The sequence below is a fragment of the Vitis vinifera genome, chromosome 18, assembly GCF_030704535.1.
Source record: "Vitis vinifera cultivar Pinot Noir 40024 chromosome 18, ASM3070453v1".
Lineage (NCBI taxonomy): Eukaryota > Viridiplantae > Streptophyta > Magnoliopsida > Vitales > Vitaceae > Vitis > Vitis vinifera.
Genome location: NC_081822.1, coordinates 35,155,838 through 35,179,089, shown reverse-complemented (window position 1 = coordinate 35,179,089; position 23,252 = coordinate 35,155,838). Strand labels below are relative to the sequence as shown.

General features: G+C 33.1%; 1 protein-coding gene across 2 annotated transcripts; it reads left to right on the top strand.

Annotated features, from left to right (window-relative positions):
- Positions 1-2,387: 2,387 nt before the first annotated feature.
- Positions 2,388-23,036, top strand: LOC100261885 (uncharacterized). Of its 2 annotated transcripts, none has more exons than XM_059734785.1 (10): positions 2,388-3,068; positions 3,699-4,797; positions 4,890-5,174; positions 5,265-5,367; positions 5,450-6,228; positions 15,705-17,228; positions 17,301-18,524; positions 19,409-20,932; positions 21,005-22,220; positions 22,741-23,036. In XM_059734785.1, the coding sequence occupies exons 1-9, from the start codon at positions 2,560-2,562 to the stop codon at positions 21,575-21,577; spliced, it is 7,620 nt and encodes a 2,539-aa protein (XP_059590768.1). In that variant the 5' UTR covers positions 2,388-2,559; the 3' UTR covers positions 21,578-22,220; positions 22,741-23,036. The 2 variants fall into 2 exon arrangements, with proteins under 2 accessions (XP_059590768.1, XP_059590767.1); XM_059734784.1 differs by having other exon boundaries at positions 22,289-23,036.
- Positions 23,037-23,252: the final 216 nt, after the last annotated feature.

Below are 23,252 nucleotides of genomic sequence, written 5' to 3'. Positions count from 1 at the left end.
ATTATTATTATTATTATTATTATTTATTAATCGAGAAGAGTTACAAAAAAAAAAAAACATTCAATTAAAAAAAATAAAATCAACTTTTAAAGATGTACGTCTTGGGCGGCCAAAGCTGGACTGTAACAGAGAGTGGAAAAGCTGATTGCAGCTGCTAGGGGCTAAAGCTAGGAGCAGCTGTGCTGTTGCCCGGTTATGGGATACTGTGTTTTATTAGATTATTTTAATACCATGGACTATGGAGGTAGATATGTAAATACATTTAAAGGGAAATATAACTTTTATTATTTTGTTTTAAAACATAGGTTATGATAAACATACAACTTTATTTTGATATATAATTGATGAAATGTTATTCAAATATGATTAGTTATTATTATTATTATTATCACTATTATCATTATTATCATTATTATTATTATTACTAAAAATAACTCATTTTATATTCCATGGATTGAATAATTATAGTGATGTTTTAATTAATAATTAATAAAATATTGAAAAGATTATAATTTCATCATAATTTGTCAATTTAAAAAAAACATATTAACAAATGTGATTAATATCTTTATTTTTATAATTTACTAGGTGATATTTAATAAAATGATTAGATTACATAAATTCTCATTTGGATAAAGATTTGTTTGAATTTGCTATCAAGTCGTTTATCATATTCTACATTTTAAAGGAGAATGAAATCAATTATTAATTAATTCAAATCTTGAATCTATTTTATGCAATTAAAGTTTTAAAATTCTAAACAAACCTAAATATGTTATAAATCAATCAAAAACAAAGTCCTAAACTAAGATTTAAAAATCACTAAAATCAAGATTGGAAGGCACCTAATCCTTTCAAAATGTCTCTTGCATAAAATAGAATAAAAAAACCCAGTAACCAACATAATTACAATGAACCACCAATGAAAGTTAAAAAACAGCTTAGAAAAATAACCACAAATGCACAATAAGGTGTTAAAGGATGTAAGAAGTTAAATTTAAATGGAATGTATTAAAAATATAAAATAGAAGATGTACATTATTACGATAATTTGAATAGCAAAGGTAAGAAATCTTAGTATAATGTTAATAGTCGAAAGGTTGTTTGGTGGGAGTGAAGTTGTGGGTTGAGTAGGTATTTGGATTGGATGGTTGAGACCATTCATATAAGTCTCAAAATATGGTCATTTGACTTTGTTCCTACAAGAAAGATATGGTAGAAGTTTTGTTAGTAAAGAAAAACTCAAACTCATCAAAGATTAGTTTGAGAATGTAAATAACGTTAACCTTTGTGAAGAAAGGGTCATAGTCAATAAATACACAAGAATATGTTTTCTTCAAATTTGCAACCCATTTCATTAAAACATAAAACTAATATTATTATTTAAAAAAAAAAAAAAAGAGTTGGAACTTAGGAATAACAAAAGGAAGACAAGGAGGAATGACTGAGATTTTCGACAAAGTAGATACAATTAAAAGCCAAGAAAGGGGTTGCCTAGATTAGTCAATAAAAGCTTCTTTATTTTTTGGAACTCTTTATTTCTTCCTATTAATGATCTTAAAATCAAGTATTTTCTAAATGGTAAAAATGCCAACTTAACACTCACATTTTTCATTTTTAAACCATAGAAAGATTACATATCTAATATCATCTTTAACCATCCTCACGATAATAATAATAAAAAGATATAAAGTAAAAAAAGATAAGGCTGTCGGGGATACAATTGCCAAGAAACAGACGTTCTTTTGAAATTTAGGATTGTTTTCTCTTTCCAAAGATATCCACCATTATTACCATTAGGACCTCAATGACTTTTATGATAAAGGTACTTTAGGGTGATTGGTTTGGTCTATTCTTTTTACAGGTACCCACCTTCCCACTCAATTACTGTGATGACCGATATATACCATTATGACCTATAAATTAGTGGGATTTAATTACAATATTTATTTATGTGCTTCTATTAATAATAAAGCCAGCTGCAAAATGTGAAAAGTCCGTGAGAATTTAAATTTGGAGTTTTGAGCATGGTCTTTCTTCCCTAAACTTTCATGAAGGTTTTGTGCTTCTTTCTATTCTTCAAGATCAAAATTTTCTTTATTTTTTGTCATATGACTCATTATATTTTTCCATCTACAAAAATCAAGCTTATAATACCAAAGTTGTTAGCTTTACTTGACATATCAACTTAATAAACCTTTATTTTCTACCGTAATATTGCTAATTATGGAAAAGACAAAACTTAATTGAATAACTTTAATTTAATGTGTGTTCACACGATCTTATGACCTAAGTAAAGACCACATGGATTTGATCATTTTTTATTTTTTACATTTTAGAAATTAATTGGAAATTGCAGAGAGAAGAGTGCCGGCCATTGTTGACTGCCAAAAGGGACAAAAGTGAAAGTTCAAAGCTAGAGGGATACAGCTAAGGAGAAATAATTGAGAAAGAAAAAGCACATCCCACCACCAACATCCAAACTTCACATTAAGGCTAGGGGAATTAAGTCACTGAATACCCGAAGGCCCTTATTTTTCCTCCAATTTCTGTTCAACCATGGCCTCCCCTAGCATCCAGAGATCCTCTTCTTCTTTCACTTCTCGCTCTCAGTGGAGCTACGATGTGTTTTTGAGTTTCAGAGGTGAAGATACTCGCAAAAGCTTTACCGATCACCTCTACTCGGCTTTGATTCGTAACAATATTCATACCTTCAGAGATGATGAAGAGCTTCCAAGGGGAGAAGAGATTGCACCAGAGCTCTTAAAAGCTATTGAAGAATCAAGGAGTGCCATTATTGTCTTCTCAAAAACCTATGCTCATTCCAAATGGTGTCTGGAAGAGCTTGTCAAGATCATGAAATGCAAAGAGGAAAGGGAACAAATGGTAGTTATCCCAATTTTCTATCATGTAGATCCGTCTGAACTGCGGAACCAAACTGAGATTTACGGAGAAGCATTTACCCATCATGAGAAGAATGCAGATGAGGAGAGAAAGGAAAAGATAAGGAAATGGAAGATTGCCCTGAGGCAAGCAAGCAATCTAGCCGGATATGATGCGAAGGACAGGTAATTGTAATTTCTCTTCATTTGTCATTTGAAGCACTGTCCTTTTTTCTTTCTGCTGATATAAAAAATATCTAACTTGTTTAGTATGAGATATTTGACTAACCGCTTAAAGCTAAAGTGAGTTTTAAACTTTTATAATTTTTTATTTATTTTTATTATTTATAAAATAAAGATCTGTTCATTAAAATTTTAAACTTGACCATCTAATCAGTAGTAAAATTATTAGATTAAAAAGCTTGGATGCGCAGTTGATCCTATGATGGAATCCCTTATCAAAATAGGGTAGTAATGTTCTAGACAACTCAACTTTATTTTGAACCTTTCAAAAGATTGAATAGTATAAGCTAACACACAAAATATTTTAGTGTTTTTTTTTCCACTTTTGATAATGCAATTCATATTTTGCATTTTCTTCTCTTATTTCTATCATATATATTGAATAATGAAACTGTACTCATGAGTAGTTTGATAGATGTGGTTTATTTTATTTTAATTTAAATTCCTTTTAGCCCTGCTAAGTTATAGTTGGAAAACTAGGCATCATTAAATTTATTTCATATAATTTATTATTTTTTGCAACTCATCCTAATGCGCCAGTACACATGTCCCATTATGCTTTGCAATTCGCAGGTATGAAACAGAGCTTATTGATAAAATTATTGAGAACGTCCCTAGAAGCTTCCCTAAGACTTTAGCTGTTACCGAGAACATTGTCGGAATGGATTATCGTTTGGAAAGACTAATATCATTGTTGGAGATTGGGTTGAATGATGTTCGCATGGTCGGGGTTTATGGGCTTGGTGGTATCGGCAAGACCACCATCATCAATGCTCTTTATAACCGAATCTCAAATCAATTCGAAAGTGTAAGCTTACTCACAGATGTCAGAAAAGAATCCACAGAAAATTCTGGTGGTCTTCTTAAGTTACAACAACAACTTCTTAATGATATTCTAGGGACAACGAGGAAAATAGTTTTAAGGAATGTTCATGAGGGTATCAAAGAAATAAGGGACAAGCTTTCCTCGAAAAGGGTTCTTGTTTTTCTGGATGATGTAGATGAGCTGACACAATTAGAACACTTGATTGGAAAGCATAATTGGTTTGGTCCAGGAAGTAGAATCATCATTACTACAAGGAAAAAAGATTTGCTAACTAGGCATGAAATGAAAATGTATGAAGTTGAGAAATTAAATTTTCACGAAGCTCTTCAACTTTTTTGTCTTTATGCCTTTAAACAACATCATCTGAAGGAAGGTTATGGAGATCTCTCTCATCAAGTAGTACGATATGCTGATGGTCTTCCATTAGCACTTAAAGTTTTGGGTTCTCTATTATTTGGAAAGAGACTATCAGATTGGAAAAGCGAATTGCGGAAGTTGGGAAAGGTGCCTAACATGGAAATTGTAAAAGTGCTTAAAATAAGTTTTGATGGATTGGATTATACACAAAAGATGATATTTCTCGACATTGCATGTTTCTTTCAAGGAGGTGATGTGGAAGCAGTTTCAAGAATATTGGATGGTTCCGGATGCGAAGCGGAAAGTGGAATAAATGTTCTCGTTGATAGATGTTTCATAACCATTTTAGAGGACAATACAATAGATATGCATGATTTGTTAGCCCAAATGGGCAAGGGCATTGTTGATGAAGAATGTCCTAATGAGCCAGGAGAGAGGAGCAGATTATGGAGACATACAGATATTTATCGAGTATTGAAAAGAAACACGGTAAGATATATATATATATATATTCATCTATATCACCTTAGTAAGGATTTACATGTATCGTGCTTTTCTAATTTTATACTCTTATTATCTAGGGGACTGAAAAAATTGAAGGGATATTCTTTCATATGGACACATCAGAACAGATACAGTTTACATGCAAAGCTTTCAAAAGGATGAATAGACTTAGATTGCTTATCCTCTCCCACAATTGCATAGAACAACTTCCTGAAGATTTTGTATTTCCGTCTGATGACTTGACATGTCTCGGTTGGGATGGATATTCTTTAGAATCTCTACCACCAAACTTTCATCCAAATGATCTTGTTTTCCTCGGTTTGAGCAATAGTAACATAAAACGACTTTGGAAAGGAAACATGGTATGATAATCATTTATTTATGCTTTTGTTTTATAATATTTTAAAGTTGGTTAAAATTGATTTATTAATAGAAATTCTATTTTGTTCCAGTGTCTTAGAAATTTAAGGTACATCAATCTCAATGATTCACAACAGCTTATTGAACTACCAAATTTCTCAAACGTGCCAAATTTGGAGGAACTTAATCTTTCAGGTTGTATAATTTTACTTAAGGTTCACACACATATAAGAGTGTTGTTATTAAACTAACTTTTTTTTTTCCTCGAATTTTATAGGGTGTGTAAGACTTGAGAATCTTCCTGGGGACATTCATAAGTTGAAACACCTTTTCATACTTCATTGCAGTGGCTGTTCACAACTAACTAGTTTTCCAAAAATCAAGCGCAGTATTGGAAAACTAGAGAGGCTTAGTTTAGATAATACAGCTATAAAAGAGCTACCATCATCGATTGAACTTCTAGAAGGTCTTCGCAACTTGTATTTGGATAATTGTAAAAACCTTGAAGGTCTCCCGAACAGCATTTGTAATTTGAGATTTCTTGAAGTTCTAAGTCTTGAAGGCTGTTCAAAACTTGACAGATTGCCGGAGGACCTGGAGAGAATGCCATGTCTAGAGGTTCTTTCTTTAAATTCGCTCAGTTGTCAATTGCCTTCTTTGTCAGGTTTATCTCTCTTAAGGAAACTATATTTAGATCAATGCAATCTAACACCAGGAGTAATAAAGAGTGATAACTGCTTGAACGCATTGAAAGAATTAAGTCTAAGAAACTGCAATCTAAATGGAGGAGTCTTCCATTGTATTTTCCATCTATCCTCTCTGGAAGTATTACATCTAAGTCGGTGCAATCCAGAGGAAGGAGGAACCCTCAGTGACATGCTTGTGGGTATTAGTCAGCTCTCTAACCTTAGAGCCCTTGACTTGAGTCACTGCAAGAAGGTTTCACAAATTCCAGAGCTTCCTTCAAGTCTGCGACTGTTAGATATGCACAGCTCAATTGGGACCTCATTGCCACCTATGCATTCTCTGGTGAATTGCCTCAAATCAGCAAGTGAGGTATGATTTTCTTGTGTTAGCGTACAATGTTTGTATAAATTGTATGTCTTCCTGTATGTTGGCATATTTAGGGTAGAAATTGTCTTTTCCATGCAAATTAACTAGCATAGATATTGTATGATATAAAATGCTAGTTGTTTTGTTAGCTTCTTATGAATTTGATGGAGCAAATGGGGTTGGAAATATGATGAGTTGGGAGGAGCTACTGCCTGCCAGCCCACAAGTGTTTCCTTTATAACCCTATAGTAAATGGAGTTGATCATATAAGACCATTTGTTTTCACTGGTGGAGGGAATTGTAGGCAAAACTGGATTTATATTCATAGTGGATTTGCAACAACAAAGGCACCCATTGGTTTTTTTTTTTTTTTCCTTTCTCCACTTAGAGATTTTTTTTATGTTATATCTTGTGCAATATTTGTGTGCTTTTTGGTTGAGATTTCATTAGGGAGGTTTGTGACCTTGTGCTAATCACTCAATGACATTCATGTGCATATGTTATTTGATCATCTAAAAGAGATCTCAAGTTCATAGCATACTCTCTTAAAAACTCATAAATTGTATCAAAACATGTTTGCTCATGTTCTCAATACGGATAAACTATATTCTCTTAAGATGGAAATTCTCCGAGAAGGAACCTCTATAGGTGGACCTCCATACTTCAAAGGAGATAATTATGCTCATTCCAAGGTAAAACTGATATACTTCCTTAAAATGAAGTCTAACAGAGATTGGAGTTCTGTTCAATTTGGTTGATATCCTCATATGGTGCTAAATAGAGATAGGATATATATCCACTAGGGTAGGTAAAACTATGTAAAGGTAGGATAGGTGAAGGAATGAATTTCAAATGATCACAACAAAAATATTTTTTGAATATATTATTGAAATCATGGACATTGTGAATGCTAACTTTCAATCTATGTAGGCCTTTACTTGATTCCAAGGTTACCTGAAAACTGTTAAGATCTTCTCTGTTCGTTTTAGACCTAAGGTCATAACAATAGAGGAATGGAACACTGCTGATTCAATTAAGCTAGATGAGATAGTTGGCTCCCTTCAATTAGAGATGACCCCAATTGTTCCTAAGAGGAAGAAACATTAATATTGCACTAAAAGTAGATGAACATGCATTTAAATCAGAATAGGAATAAAAAATGACCAATATTTGAAATTTATAGGCTTGATAAAGTTTCAAAAAGTTCAAAAAGCTTCAAGAAACAGAGGATAACCTATTTGAGACCATAAACAGGGGAAAAGAAATGTGATAAAAAGAAAAAAAAAACACAAAAAAGATCTAGTTGATTCAAGGTTTCTACTGTGTGGAGAAAGGTCACTTACTTGAATGTCAGAAGGATAAGGTCATAGAAGTAATTTGGTATGATTTTGATGAAGAGTGTACAAATTTCATTGCATTAATTTGCTAGAAACATGCATAAACATAATTATGATTATTATCACATGATGTTGATGATATTTGTGTCTTTTAGAGCACGATATGCTTGACGAAATTGTTGATATACTTGTAACCTTCTATATCACTTCGCAATGAAAAGAAAAATGTTAAATTTGAAACTGATCTTGAATCTGAAAATTTTGAAGGTTCATCTCATGATACAACATATTTGGAAGAAAAGTTGTAATTTGAGATTGCCTAGGAAGCCTTGTATGATCAGTGCCTTAAGATGAAAATTGTGAAAGTTGGATGAGAATAAAAGAAGTATGAGAGAAGATTTCCTTGCTTGAAAAAAATCTCTTACCTTGAAAATGAGCATGGTGCCTTGTTAAAAAAATTGAATGTCTTACAATCTGATTATGAGCCACGTAAATAAGAATTGACTAAATTGAAAGAAATCTGTTCTAGCTCCATTGCTTTGTCCATAAAAGAAGTTGAATGTAAGCCAAACTTAGTGCAAAGTTTTAGATCCTCAGAGGTTAGGGGTTTGTTTAGGAATTTTTTTGAAAATAATTCTTCAAAAAACCGTTATTGAAAAAAGTTTTCAAAAATAGTTGGTCTAATGTCTTCTAAAATAAAAGCCTATTTAAAAACTTAGAACATTTTTAATATATTTTTTGTATTTTCAAATATTTCTTAAAAATAACTTTTGTTTTTAGTTTATGTTTCATCATTCTTTATATTTTTATTATTATTTTCTTAAAACAACCCTATAAAATAAATGAAAACAATTGAAAGCAATTAAAATATGTTATTAGGAGAAACCTTATTTTCAGAACAAATTCTCAACAAACTATAATATGTCAAAAAGTTGCCAAACATGGTTTTAGTCTAGAAAATAGGTTTCTATTTTTAAGAACTGAAAAATTAATTTTAAAAACAATTCTTGAATAGGTTTTAAATCGCCCATTGGAAAGAAAATCTGGGTTACGGAGAACCTAAAAGCCTTAGTTGATCATAGGGCCTAAGAGCTAGAGAAAAACACGTTTTGGATTTTGAGAGTGGCTACTCTAGTTGTATGAGAGAGAACTTAGATCTTTCTTGAATTTTGAACTCATAGGAGTTTGGTTGTATTTGGGAATGGTAAAAGCAACAATGAACTTAAAGTCTTTCTCCATGTTTGAACCTATAAAGGGAAGCTTGGTTGTATTTGGGGATGGTTGCATTATGTATAACCAACTTGAAAGCGAAATGTACCATAGAAGGTCCAAATTTACCTATACTCGAGGAGTTACTATATATTGAGTGATTGAAAGCAAACTTAATTAACGCAAGTTAAATTTGTGATTGTATGTGCTTTGTTCATTTTACTCAAAATCAGTGTCTATTCAAGGATGTGTGTTGGTAAGAAATAGAATTTTTGATAATTTTTGTTATGCTTTTGTACACCTCTCTACTTTTTCCTCATCATCTATAGTGCACATAGTTGTAAAATGTGAAATCTACATCCAAAGACATGTAGCATTGTATGATAGCGCATTTAAACTCTAATGATTTGTCTAGGATTACAAATAAAGAACTAATTAAAGCAATTCCCATTTAGGAAAGCCTAAAAATCCTATTTGTCCTACCTAGGACAATGAATTCACATGAGTGATAGAAAAATGATGTTCTCTTTTTCTAGGCTCTTAGAGATGTTACATATGGATTTAATGGGTCCTATGCAAGGAAGAAAATATTGCGATATGTTGGCAATATATCGCCAATGTATCATGTATCGGAGGGTATCGATACGATATTTCATGGAGAAATATCGATCTGACGAAATTTCGAGAGAAATCCAAAAAAATCAGCGATAACCCTTCATTTTGAAGTTGAGGGGATTCGAACCCCAAACCAAAAGGTTTGAGGTTCAACCCACTTGCCATCCAAGCTAACTTACCCTTATTATATGATATGTACTAAACATATATATAGTTAAACTTATTATATAAGGAAAATATTAAAAAAAATATTTTAAAGAGCAAATTAATTATAATTATTTTATAATTAAATGCAAAATTTTCTTTTAATTGATTACCAAAAATATTAAAATTATAAAATTTTCTTCATAGTGCTTTTAATATCATTAATAATTAATTAAATATTAAAAAATTGTACATATATTATAATTTATTTTATATTGTTTAATACAATTGAATTAAATGTATCATAATTTTAATATTAATATATATTTTAAAATTATACATATTATAATCAAATATCATAATATTAAATGTAATTTAATAATAAATGTACACTTATAAAATTCATATTTTTGTCGATGCATACGATATTATTATCAAATATGATAAATCATATTATACATATATCAAATTATTTAATAAAACAGTTTAAAAATATCATTATACTTCTCATTACATTTTTATGAAGTTTTTCTTATATTTTTACAAATTCTGATCAGTTTTAGACTTATCGATATTTTTTTCCAAAATATCCGTCGATATATCTCCGATATATCCGTAAAATCGAAGTATCGATATATCCATGATTAACGATATTTTCATCATAGGTCCTATGAGAGTGCAATGCTTAGAAAGAAAGAAGTACATCCTAAAATTCAAAGTGTTATGCTTTCAAATGATGAATAAAAATGAATTTTAAGTAAGAAAAATAAGAAATAATAGAGGAAATGAGTTTGTAATTCTAACTTCTAGAGTTTTTGTGAGAAGGAAATTAAAGAAGAGCTTTCAACATCTAAAACTCCATAGAAAATGAAGTTATTGAAAGGAAAAATAAAGTGCTCCAAGAAATAGCACATATTATATTGGATTTCAAGAACCTACCTGATTATTGGTGTTAAGGTAAAGCCCTTGCAAGCAAGAGATGATGTAACACCGTTAGGCTTGAGTTTCCACTAATTTATCCATGTTCACATTGATATTGATTTGAGTATTCATGCATGCAGTAGTGGTATTATACATAACTTAAGTACATTAGCAGTTATGTGAAAGATTCAAGTCATGGGTTCCTTGCAAGATTTATGATTTGTTCATAGTTGGTTGATGAATTTAGGCAATCCATTTGAGATTATAGTGCACTACCTTCTAATTAGCGAGTTGACTTATCTTAGTCATTCGGATGAGGTTTCTAAGGTGAGTGCATTAGTATATATTATTGCACATTAGACAAAATTTACAATGAATTATGACATTAGCTATTGAGGTAGTCATGACAAAATCTATGGTTGCAGTAATTCGTTTAGTAGAAGTTACCATATGTTCGTTGTGGGTTATAGTATGTCAATTTATCACTTAATGGGATGATCTATAACATAAGGATTGTAAAGTTAATCTTAAAAGATTGAAAGTGTTCACCTTGTTATATTATGGACGCCAATTCATGAGGAGCTAGCTTTTAGTCGTTAGTAGGTCACAAACCCATGTATTTTATATTAATGTAATATCATAGGATATTAGAGTGCAATTGATTTTTTGTAGAAGGATGTTAAGTCAACTTTAGAATTAAATTATACAGGAGCCACTATTTTCCTACCACTCCTAATGGTCCCTACTTGAGTTCATACTTCTATGTGACACATTACTTAAGGGATGTATAGGTTATTTATTCATACATGTGCATAAGGGTGTTTTGGTAAAAATGCAAAGTTGTTTTAGATCTTATGAATGATGTTTTTGGAAAAGGATAATTAATTAATTGGACCTTAATAGGGCTAATTATTTAACTAAGATCCAAGTGGGCTTTTTTTAGCGACCCCTAAGCCTAAGATAGACTCAAGTCACTTAAGCCCATAGGGAATCCTATATAAACCCATTTAAGGGTTAGGACTTTTTTATTCTTCTTCCATTTCTTTAGAATCTAGAGAGAGGAACCTTAGCATCCACCCTTCTATGAGGATTTCACCATCTACAAGTGCCTAGATCCAGGAAAGAGAGCCATTGAGCAAAAGATCTCTTGGTTTTTGAGATTTGCACTAGCTTCTTCATAGACTGAAATCATTTTGGAAACATAAAGTTTGCAGGTGTATTTTTTTCATGTATATGCTTTTGTTGGGTAGATCTAAAGATCCTTAAGATAGTTTTTGCAAACACCCCAACGATCCTAGGTTTAGAATGGATTAATCCAAAGGCTCTAACAACTTGTCAGGTTAACCCATAAACACAACATCTTGTACTTCTAATTGAGTCCACCTATACGTTAGAACCAAAAGGACTTGCTATGATGTTTAGACAAGTAGGAAGCTTAATGTAAAATATAGTTTTTAGGAACAATGTCTTATCCAAACAATTCTAAAAAATTAGGGATGTTTGAATCAAAGCATGTTGAAAGAATTTTTGTTAGATACTCAACTTGGCTTAAAGCCTTTAAGATCTTCTTTAATAATTAAAGAGTTGTAATTGAATCGATCAATGTATTGATAGATGACTAAGGAAGTAAAGAAAATAATGTGTTTTTCTTAAGGATATTTCATCAAACATTCTAGATTTAGGTGAGAAAAAAGAGTTGAATGATTGAGAATGTGAATGAACTCAATGAAAATCAAGCAAACATCCACATGGAGCAAAATTAGAGAAATTAGTGATCATCCTATCAACAATGTGATTGGAAATGTTAGCGATGGGGCCCTCTCTATAAGCTAAATTAAAATGGCTGAACTTAGCTAGGTCACGACAATAGAAAAGTTGTAGGAAAATTTTTACAAGAGATGGGAGTGGTAAGTTTGTAAATCTATCCACCTGTAGATCAATGGTTGGAAGCCTTCTTTATGTAATGACATTTAGGCTGGATAAACCTATAGAACTGGAGTTTATGCGTGATAAGAATCTTCCTAAGAAATCACACCTTGGAGTTGTTAATAGAATCATTATATTTGTGGTTGGTACTTATAAACTTGGATTGTGGTATTACACCAATATATTTGTAGACAACATTTTTCATACAAATGTTGAATAGGGATGGAAGGTCTAAAGAACGGAAGAACACTTATAGGGGATGTTTCTATATTTTAATTGCTCAGTTGCCTAGCTTAATAAGAAGCTAACAAACCAAGCAATTACTTTCGATAAAACGTATGTTAAAAGGATTATGGTGAGAGTGATAAATCATAATTATGCCTTGTGATAACATGAGAGCTATTAATGTATTAAAGATCTAGTTTTACATTATAAAACTAAGCCCATTAACATAAGACACTACTAGTTTTAGTTGAATAACATACCATTGAGAGATATTAATTGTACAGTGAATTTTGTTTGCAGTATCTTTGAACTCTTACAAGAGATAAAATCTACCTAACTCATGGATGAATGTGCGCGAGTATAGTAGTTTCTTTAGAAATCTAAAGATATATATTGATTTGACAAAATTAAGACTCGCAAGATATTTGTGTTAGGATAATTCAAGAACTACCTTGGGTATATTAATCAGCATATGAAAAATATTTTACTTGTTTTCTAATATTTGAATGATTGATTTTAGAGGAGTGTTTCAAACACATTAAATTTTTAAGTGTAACCTTATTGGCTCAATCTCATAAAAGATCAAGGATAAAAAGAACTTAGCAAAATGCTTTAATATACGTGAGTTATTCTATCTAATGTTAATCTTTTAATCCATACCTAAGTAGTCTAGAATCAAGTATCATTCTTTATTATGGTAAAAATTCATTAATATTAATCATTCCATTTTACTTGAATTTTGACCATTCTTCTCTATTGTTCAAATACTAAGTCTTTTTATGTAGTAACTTTGATTAAGAAAAATCAGAGAAAAAGTCACTACAACTTTTATAGTACTCCGAGTATCATCCTCTAGGTCTGGCTATGGAATTTGTCAATACTAGGATAAATGAATCACTTTTATTTAAATCCTAAAGTGAAAAACAATATGTGAATAAAATTTTATTTAGTAAAACTAAGTAAAAGAAACTAAATTAATAACAACATGAATATTTATTTTTAATTCAATTGATTCAAGTCTGAGACTTTCATGAATCCAACTTACGGTATGGAAACACAAACTCACTAAAAATGCTCGGGTTCAAGTCTGGTTGACGTACAAATTGTATCAAACTTTGTCATCCTTAGATGCCATTAAATTTACATAAGAAATTCACACAAATAAGGGAAGGGGAGCACAAGATTGATTTAGAGCCAGGAGCTAAGCCCTTTGCCATGGAGGTCCAATAGGATGGCACTACGTAATTTAGAAGAACTAAGGAAACAACTTAAGGAGTTGCTTAACATGGGATACATCCAACAAACTAAAGCTTCGTATGCCACACCAATATTATTCTAAAAGAAACATAATGGATCCCTTTGAATGTGTATAGATTATCGAAGACTCAACAAGGTGAAAGTGAAAAATATTGTATTATGCTTTTTAACAACTTGTTTGATCAACTTAGTAAAGGAAGGGCTTGACAAAGTTAGATATGAGATTAGGCTACTACCAAGTCATGATTGTTGGTATGGGACAAACCTAAAACTAGGTTTCCAATATTGTTCCTATAAATTTCAATGCTTGTTCAAATTTCCTTTTTCCACAAACTTTTTTGCAATATGAAATTACCTTTTATTTGAATTATATATGCACCACTCTTTCTCTAATAAATTAAAAAAATAAACTATTGAATGAGTAGTACTTATATGTTAAATAGTTTATACTAATATTATACAAAATAGTCATTATTTAGAAAAAAAAAAGTTTTTTTTATTAAAGTACGAAAACGTTTTATATTGCTAAAGGATGAAAAAATAACTATATGATATCTTATTTTAAAATGTGAGTTTAATAATTGTAATTTTGAAGATATAAATGAAATTTATAAAAATCTAATAACAATATATAAATTTTGAAGCATACATGGCATTTTAAAATTTTGTGATAAAAACTTTATTTATTAATTTAAAAATTGTAATGAATACATTAAATAAGAATAAAAAAACTTACGAAAAGAAAAAGAAAAAAATTGTTTCTCATTCTTGACATTGATAATTTTTTTTTACTTTTAATTTTTTTTCTCATTTGCATAGCTGTTACAATTTTTTGAGGATTCATTTACTAAGAATTTTGATTTCCCTTATATTTTATTTCAAATAACTAGTACATTTTTTCTTAAAATTTTCTTCTTTATAATTCTTAAATCACTTCTTTTTTTTTTAATTATAAATTTATTTCTTTAAAGAATGATGTAAATAAGTGTTGATAAATTTATAAAGTTTGTTTTGAAATCTTTAATTTTTTTTTTGTTAAGTTTTAATTTATTTTGATAAGAGTATAAAAAAAATAATAGTTTAAGATGAGTATAACGATATAAATAATGTTAAATTCAATTAAAAGTTTATTATACCTCCTTAAACATCAATTAATTCATGGAAGAGATGACAAAAGTCTCTTCAAAATGTGGTGATGAAGTGAAGGATCATGAGTTTAAATAATGAGAATTATAGTTTAACATAACAATTATTAGGAAGTTAAAATGCCTTCACATACTTTTTTATTCATGGATGAAATGAATTAAAGTTTCCCTTAGCAAATTCTGCAATTTCAAGTGTGAATTTCCACTGGGATTTGAGGGAATGTTTTATATCATTAGACGCTCCACCTTGAAACTTGCATGGAAAAAAGCCAATAAGTTTGTGCTACATGTCTCTCGCCTTATAGGATTAAGAGAAACATGAGGAGAAATTTTTCTGTGAGTTTTTGAAACTTGAGCGAACTTTGTCTTTAAGATTCTGAGAGTTAAGTTGAATCTACAATTTTAAGATCTCTGAATCTGTATGGAGAAGAAGCTACTGCAAGTGAAGACGAGATCTGGTTATTCTACTCACTTTCAGTTTCAGTTTCCCCTCACTTCCAGTTTTCACACTTAATCTTGTCACTCACTTTCACGTTGATTGATAATCCGTCATCTAAAAGGGATATTAAGTAGATTCAGGAGCATAGATCAAAGAAAGTTAAAACTGGGAATCAATTTATCAAAAACTGACAACAAACTATCTCATAAAAACTCACATAATGCCACAGACCCACAGGATTTACATTGTCCTTTTGTACAGGATTTGAAATACAAGAGCAGTTCAAACGTAGTATTTCTCTCTGATTCTTACTTCATTGGCCATGGAATCTGTATTGTTGTTCCGGGAAGCTGTGGAATTCCCAACTGGATAAGGAATCAGAGAAAGGAAAATAGGATCACAATGGACCTTCCTCGGAATTGTTACGAAAATAATGACTTCTTGGGAATTGCTATATGCTGTGTTTATGCTCCACTTGATGAATGTGAGGACATACCAGAAAATGATTTTGCACATAAATCGGAGAATGAATCTGATGATGAAGCCCTAAATGAATATGACGATTTTCTTGAAGCTGAATCTTCAATCTCCACTGAGTTAGAATGTCAATTGTCATTGCATGATAGATATGGATTTTCTACACTGTGTGTGCAACATCTGAGTTTTCGCACTACTTGTAAATGCTACCATGATGGAGGTGGATCAGAACAAATGTGGGTGATATTCTATCCCAAGGCTGCTATTCTGGAGAGCTGTCACACCAATCCATCCATTTTTCTTGGGGCTATATTTATGGGCTGTCGCAATCATTTTAAGGTGCTCAAGTGTGGGCTTGAACCTATATACGCCCAAGATCCAATAGTACAGACTGAGGATGTGGAAGCTAGCTGCGCTGAATGTCAGAGGAATGTGGAACACCGAAAGCTTTGTTTAAAGTGTCAGACAATCAGCCTACCACCCATTGAGCGTGCCTCTGAATTTGATACCTTATGTTTGCGAGAGTGCAAAAACCTTGAGAGTCTACCAACAATCATTTGGGAGTTCAAATCCCTAAAATCTCTCTTTTGCTCTGACTGTTCACAATTACAGTACTTCCCAGAAATCTTGGAGACTATGGAAAACTTAAGGCAGCTTCACTTGAATGGAACGGCTATAAAAGAGCTACCATCTTCAATCGAACGTTTGAATAGGCTTCAAGTTTTGAATCTGGGGAGGTGCAAAAACCTTGTGACTCTTCCAGAAAGCATTTGTAATTTACGCTTTCTTGAGGATCTCAATGTCAATTTCTGTTCAAAACTCCACAAATTGCCACAAAACCTGGGGAGGCTGCAAAGCTTGAAGCGTCTCCGTGCTAGGGGCTTAAATTCAAGATGTTGCCAATTGCTTTCTTTGTCAGGTTTATGCTCCTTAAAGGAGTTGGATCTTATTTACTCAAAGCTAATGCAAGGAGTAGTCCTGAGTGATATTTGCTGCTTGTACTCCGTGGAAGTGTTAGATCTATCTTTCTGCGGTATAGATGAAGGAGGAATCCCCACTGAAATTTGCCAGCTATCATCTCTGCAAGAATTACTTCTAATCGGGAATCTTTTTAGGAGCATACCTGCTGGGATCAATCAACTTTCTAGGCTGAGACTCCTTGTCTTGAGTAACTGTCAAGAGCTTCGACAAATTCCAGTGCTTCCATCCAGTTTGCGTGTCTTAGATGTACAATCGTGCAAACGGCTGGAAACTTCTTCAGGTCTACTCTGGTCTTCTCTATTCAACTGCTTCAAATCATTGATTCAGGTATGATATTCATAGACCAAAACTTTTTTTGTGGAGACATGGGGATTTACGTGTTAATTAAATTTTCTGCAGGATTTGGAATGCAAGATTTATCCTTTAGAAAAACCTTTTGCCCGAGTAAATCTTATTATTTCAGAAAGTTGTGGAATTCCAAATTGGATAAGCCATCACAAAAAGGGAGCTGAAGTAGTAGCAAAGCTTCCTCAAAATTGGTATAAAAATGACGACTTGTTGGGTTTTGTTTTGTACTCTGTCTATTATCCACTTGATAATGAATCTGAGGAGACACTGGAGAATGATGCAACTTACTTCGAGTATGGTTTGACTTTGCGTGGTCATGAAATTCAGTTTGTGGATAAACTCCAGTTTTATCCCTCATTTTACGGCAATGTTGTACCTTATATGTGGATGATTTATTATCCTAAGTATGAGATTGGGGAGAAGTACCACTCAAATAAATGGAGGCAGTTGACGGCTTCATTTTGTGGCTACTTGAGAGGTAAAGCAGTGAAAGTAGAAGAGTGTGGGATCCATCTTATATATGCCCATGATCATGAACAGAACCATGGTAAAGCAATGATATCCACCGTTTGCCGGGAATGTCAAGAGGATGTGCAATCCCTATGGAAGCTTTGTTTAAAGGGAAATGCCATCAATGAACTACCCACTATTGAGTGTCCCCATAAACTTAATAGGTTATGTTTGCGAGAATGCAAAAACCTTGAGCTTCTTCCCAGTAGCATATGTGAGTTGAAATCCCTTACAACTCTCTTCTGCTCAGGCTGTTCACGATTAAGGAGCTTTCCGGAAATCCTCGAGGATGTGGAAAATATAAGAGAGCTTCATTTAGATGGAACTGCTATAGAAGAACTACCAGCATCAATTCAATATCTAAGAGGGCTTCAACATTTGAATCTTGCAGATTGCAGCAACCTTGTGAGTCTTCCAGAGGCCATTTGTAAGTTGAAAACGCTCAAAATTCTAAATGTCAGTTTCTGTACAAAACTTGAGAGATTTCCCGAGAACCTGAGGAGTTTGCAATGTTTAGAGGGTTTGTACGCTTCAGGTCTAAATCTAAGCAAGGACTGTTTTAGTAGCATACTTGCAGGCATCATTCAACTTTCTAAACTGAGAGTCCTTGAATTGAGTCACTGCCAGGGGCTTCTACAAGTTCCAGAGCTTCCACCAAGTTTACGAGTTCTAGATGTCCACAGTTGCACATGCTTGGAAGTTTTATCAAGTCCATCATGTCTACTTGGTGTTTCTCTGTTCAAATGCTTTAAATCAACTATTGAGGTATGATTTTCATGACATTTAGCCATTTTCCCTTTTGAACACGGAGTAATTGAAATCTTTATTTTTTTGTTAAGTTTTTATTTGTTTTGATAAGAGTATAAAAAAAAAAAAAACAGAGTTTAAGATGAGTATTAGGATAGAAATAATGTTAAATTCAATTAAAAGTTTATTATACCTTCTTAAACATCAATTAATTCATGGAAGAGATGCCAAAAGTGTCTTCAAAATTTGGTGATGAAGTGAAGGATCATGAGTTTAAATAATGAGAATTATAGTTTAATATAATAAGTATTAGGATGTTAAAATGCTCTCACATACTTTTTTATTCATGGATTAAATGAATTAAACTTTTCCTTAGCAAATTCTGCAATTTCTAGTGTGAATTTCCACTGGGATTTGAGGGAATGTTTTAGTTCATTAGACGCTCCACCTTGAAACTTGCATGTAAAAAAGCCAATAAGTGTGTGCTACATGTCTCTCGCCTCATAGGATTAAGAGAAACATGAGGAGAAATTTTTGTGTGAGTTTTTGAAACTTGAGCGAACTTTGTCTTTAAGATTCTGAGAGTTAAGTTGAAGCTACAATTCTAAGATCTCTGTATCTGAATGGAGAAGAAGCTACTGCAAGTGAAGAAGAGATCTGGTTATTCTACTCACTTTCAGTTTCAGTTTCCCCTCACTTCCAGTTTTCACACTTAATCTTGTCACTCACTTTCATGTTGATTGATAATCCGTCATCTAAAAGGGATATTAAGTAGATTCAGGAGCATAGATCAAAGAAAGTTAAAACTGGGAATCAATTTATCAAAAACTGATAACAAACTCTCTCATAAAAACTCACATAATGGCACAGACCCACAGGATTTACATTGTCCTTTTGTACAGGATTTGAAATACAAGAGCAGTTCAAATGAAGTATTTCTCCGTGATTCTGACTTCATTGGCAATGGAGTCTGTATTGTTGTTCCGGGAAGCTGTGGAATTCCCAAGTGGATAAGGAATCAGAGAGAGGGAAATCATATCACAATGGACCTTCCTCAGAATTGTTACGAAAATAATGACTTCTTGGGAATTGCTATATGCTGTGTTTATGCTCCACACGATGAATGTGAGGACATACCAGAAAATGATTTTGCACATACATCGGAGAATGAATCTGGTGACGAAGCCCTAAATGAATATGACGATTTACTTGAAGCTGAATCTTCAATCTCCACTGGGTTAGAATGTAAATTGTCATTACATGATAGATATGGATTTTCTACCCTGTGTGCGCAACGTCTCAGTTTTCGCACTACTTGTAAATGCTACCATGATGGAGGTGGATCAGAACAAATGTGGGTGATATTCTATCCCAAGGCTGCTATTCTGGAGAGCTGTCACACCAATCCATCCATGTTTCTTGGGGCTATATTTATGGGCTGTCGCAATCATTTTAAGGTGCTCAAGTGTGGGCTTGAACCTATATACGCCCAAGATCCAATAGTACAGACTGATGATGTGGATGCTAGCTGCGCTGAATGTCAGAGGAATGTGGAACACCGAAAGCTTTGTTTAAAGGGTCAGACAATCAGCCTACCACCCATTGAGTGTGCCTCTGAATTTGATACCTTATGTTTGCGAGAGTGCAAAAACCTTGAGAGTCTACCAACAAGCATTTGGGAGTTCAAATCCCTAAAATCTCTCTTTTGCTCTGACTGTTCACAATTACAGTACTTCCCAGAAATCTTGGAGAATATGGAAAACTTAAGGCAGCTTCACTTGAACGGAACGGCCATAAAAGAGCTACCATCTTCAATCGAACATTTGAATAGGCTTCAAGTTTTGAATCTTGAGAGGTGCAAAAACCTTGTGACTCTTCCAGAAAGCATTTGTAATTTACGCTTTCTTGAAGATCTCAATGTGAATTACTGTTCAAAACTCCACAAATTGCCACAAAACCTGGGGAGGCTGCAAAGCTTGAAGTGTCTCCGTGCTAGGGGCTTAAATTCAAGATGTTGCCAATTGCTTTCTTTGTCAGGTTTATGCTCCTTAAAGGAGTTAGATCTTATTTACTCAAAGCTAATGCAAGGAGTAGTCCTGAGTGATATTTGCTGCTTGTACTCCTTGGAAGTTGTAGATCTACGTGTGTGTGGTATAGATGAAGGAGGAATCCCCACTGAAATTTGCCAGCTATCATCTCTGCAAGAATTATTTCTATTCGGGAATCTTTTTAGGAGCATACCTGCTGGGATCAATCAACTTTCTAGGCTGAGACTCCTTGTCTTGGGTAACTGTCAAGAGCTTCGACAAATTCCAGCACTTCCATCCAGTTTGCGTGTCTTAGATATACATTTGTGCAAACGGCTGGAAACTTCTTCAGGTCTACTCTGGTCTTCTCTATTCAACTGCTTCAAATCATTGATTCAGGTATGATATTCATAGACCAAAACTTTTTTTGTGGAGACATGGGGATTTAAGTGTTAATTAAATTTTCTGCAGGATTTGGAATGCAAGATTTATCCTTTAGAAAAACCTTTTGCCCGAGTAAATCTTATTATTTCAGAAAGTTGTGGAATTCCAGATTGGATAAGCCATCACAAAAAGGGAGCTGAAGTAGTAGCAAAGCTTCCTCAAAATTGGTATAAAAATGACGACTTGTTGGGTTTTGTTTTGTACTGTGTCTATTATCCACTGGATAATGAATCTGAGGAGACACTGGAGAATGGTGCAACTTACTTCGAGTATGGTTTAACTTTGCGTGGTCATGAAATTCAGTTTGTGGATAAACTCCAGTTTTATCCCTCATTTCACGTCTATGTTGTACCTTGTATGTGGATGATTTATTATCCTAAGCATGAGATTGAGGAGAAGTACCACTCAAATAAATGGAGGCAGTTGACGGCTTCATTTTGTGGCTACTTGAGAGGTAAAGCAGTGAAAGTAGAAGAGTGTGGGATCCATCTTATATATGCCCATGATCATGAACAGAACCATGGTAAAGCAATGATATCCACCGTTTGCCGGGAATGTCAAGAGGATGTGCAATCCCTATGGAAGCTTTGTTTAAAGTGAAATGCCATCAATGAACTACCCACTGTTGAGTGTCCCCATAAACTTAATAGGTTATGTTTGCGAGAATGCAAAAACCTTGAGCTTCTTCCCAGTAGCATATGTGAGTTGAAATCCCTTACAACTCTCTTCTGCTCAGGCTGTTCACGATTAAGGAGCTTTCCGGAAATCCTCGAGGATGTGGAAAATATAAGAGAGCTTCATTTAGATGGAACTGCTATCGAAGAACTACCAGCATCAATTCAATATCTAAGAGGGCTTCAATATTTGAATCTCGCAATACCTTGTGAGTCTTCCAGAGGCCTTTTGTAATTTGAAAACTCTCAAAATTCTAAATGTCAGTTTCTGTACAAAACTTGAGAGATTTCCCGAGAACCTGAGGAGTTTGCAATGTTTAGAGGGTTTGTACGCTTCAGGTCTAAATCTAAGCAAGGACTGTTTTAGTAGCATACTTGCAGGCATCATTCAACTTTCTAAACTGAGAGTCCTTGAATTGAGTCACTGCCAGGGGCTTCTACAAGTTCCAGAGTTTCCACCAAGTTTACGAGTTCTAGATGTCCACAGTTGCACATGCTTGGAAACTTTATCAAGTCCATCAAGTCAACTTGGTTTTTCTCTGTTCAAATGCTTCAAATCAATGATTGAGGTATGATTTTCATAACATTCAGCCCTTTTTCCTTATGAACAGAGTATTAACACTGTACTTCTGTGCAGGAATTTGAATGCGGCTCCTATTGGAACAAGGCAATCAGAGTTGTTATTTCGGGAAATGATGGAATTCCAGAGTGGATAAGCCAGCCAAAAAAAGGATCTCAAATAACAATAGAGCTTTCTACGGATTTGTACAGAAAAGATGGCTTCTTAGGATTTGCTTTATACTCTGTTTTTATTCCTATGGCTTGTGGTTGGTTGAATTGCGAACTCAATATCTGTGGTGATCAATCTGAATGCTGTCACGTGGATGATGTCCGGTCTTATTGCTGCCGAATTTGCGGTGAATCAAGTCAAATGTGTGTGACTTATTATCCCAAGGTTGTTATTGGCAACCAGTATTGGTCGAACGAATGGAGACGTTTGAAGGCTTCATTTCATAGCTTGGACGGTACACCAGTCGAAGTGAAAGAGTGTGGGTTCCATCTTATATATACACCTGATGTTATAAACAGAAACATCCCAGAAGATACCAGTAGTGATGCTCGGAGAAGCTGTGACAACACAGAAGCCACCAGGCGCGACCATCAGACAATGATAGAGTACAATGATGAGCAGAGAAGTTGTGATACCAGATCAGCAGCAGAAGATACTAATTCTAATCCACAAACAAGCAATGACTGTACACACTGCACTAAAAGGTTAAGATTAATTTAGAGAAATTATGGTGTAATATTATATGAGCTTTTGTATATAATTTAGGATGTTTCACCTTAATTTCCAATTTTGATTAAAACTTTATTCATTCCAACTCACACTATTTAATTTTTTGCTCTGCTTATCTTTTAATTCTTTTTATTTATTTAAGTTTGTTTTTTACATCAAAAGGAATTTGAATCTCAAAGTCGTAATGAGCAATCAAATTGAAGAAGACAAAAACATCTTAACTTCAAATGTTCTGAGAGGTACATTTCTAAGTGTGAAATTCTTTTCAAATCTATATGATATTCATACGATAAATGATGAG

What these genes read in the sequence shown, in the direction of transcription:
- LOC100261885 (XM_059734785.1), top strand. Translation starts at nt 2,560, where the DNA reads ATGGCCTCCCCTAGCATCCAGAGATCCTCTTCTTCTTTCACTTCTCGC. An exon ending in GAGTATTGAAAAGAAACACG is followed by an intron (nt 4,798 to 4,889) that starts GTAAGATATATA and finishes CTTATTATCTAG; the next exon opens with GGGACTGAAAAAATTGAAGG. An exon ending in GCCTCAAATCAGCAAGTGAG is followed by an intron (nt 6,229 to 15,704) that starts GTATGATTTTCT and finishes CCTTTTGTACAG; the next exon opens with GATTTGAAATACAAGAGCAG.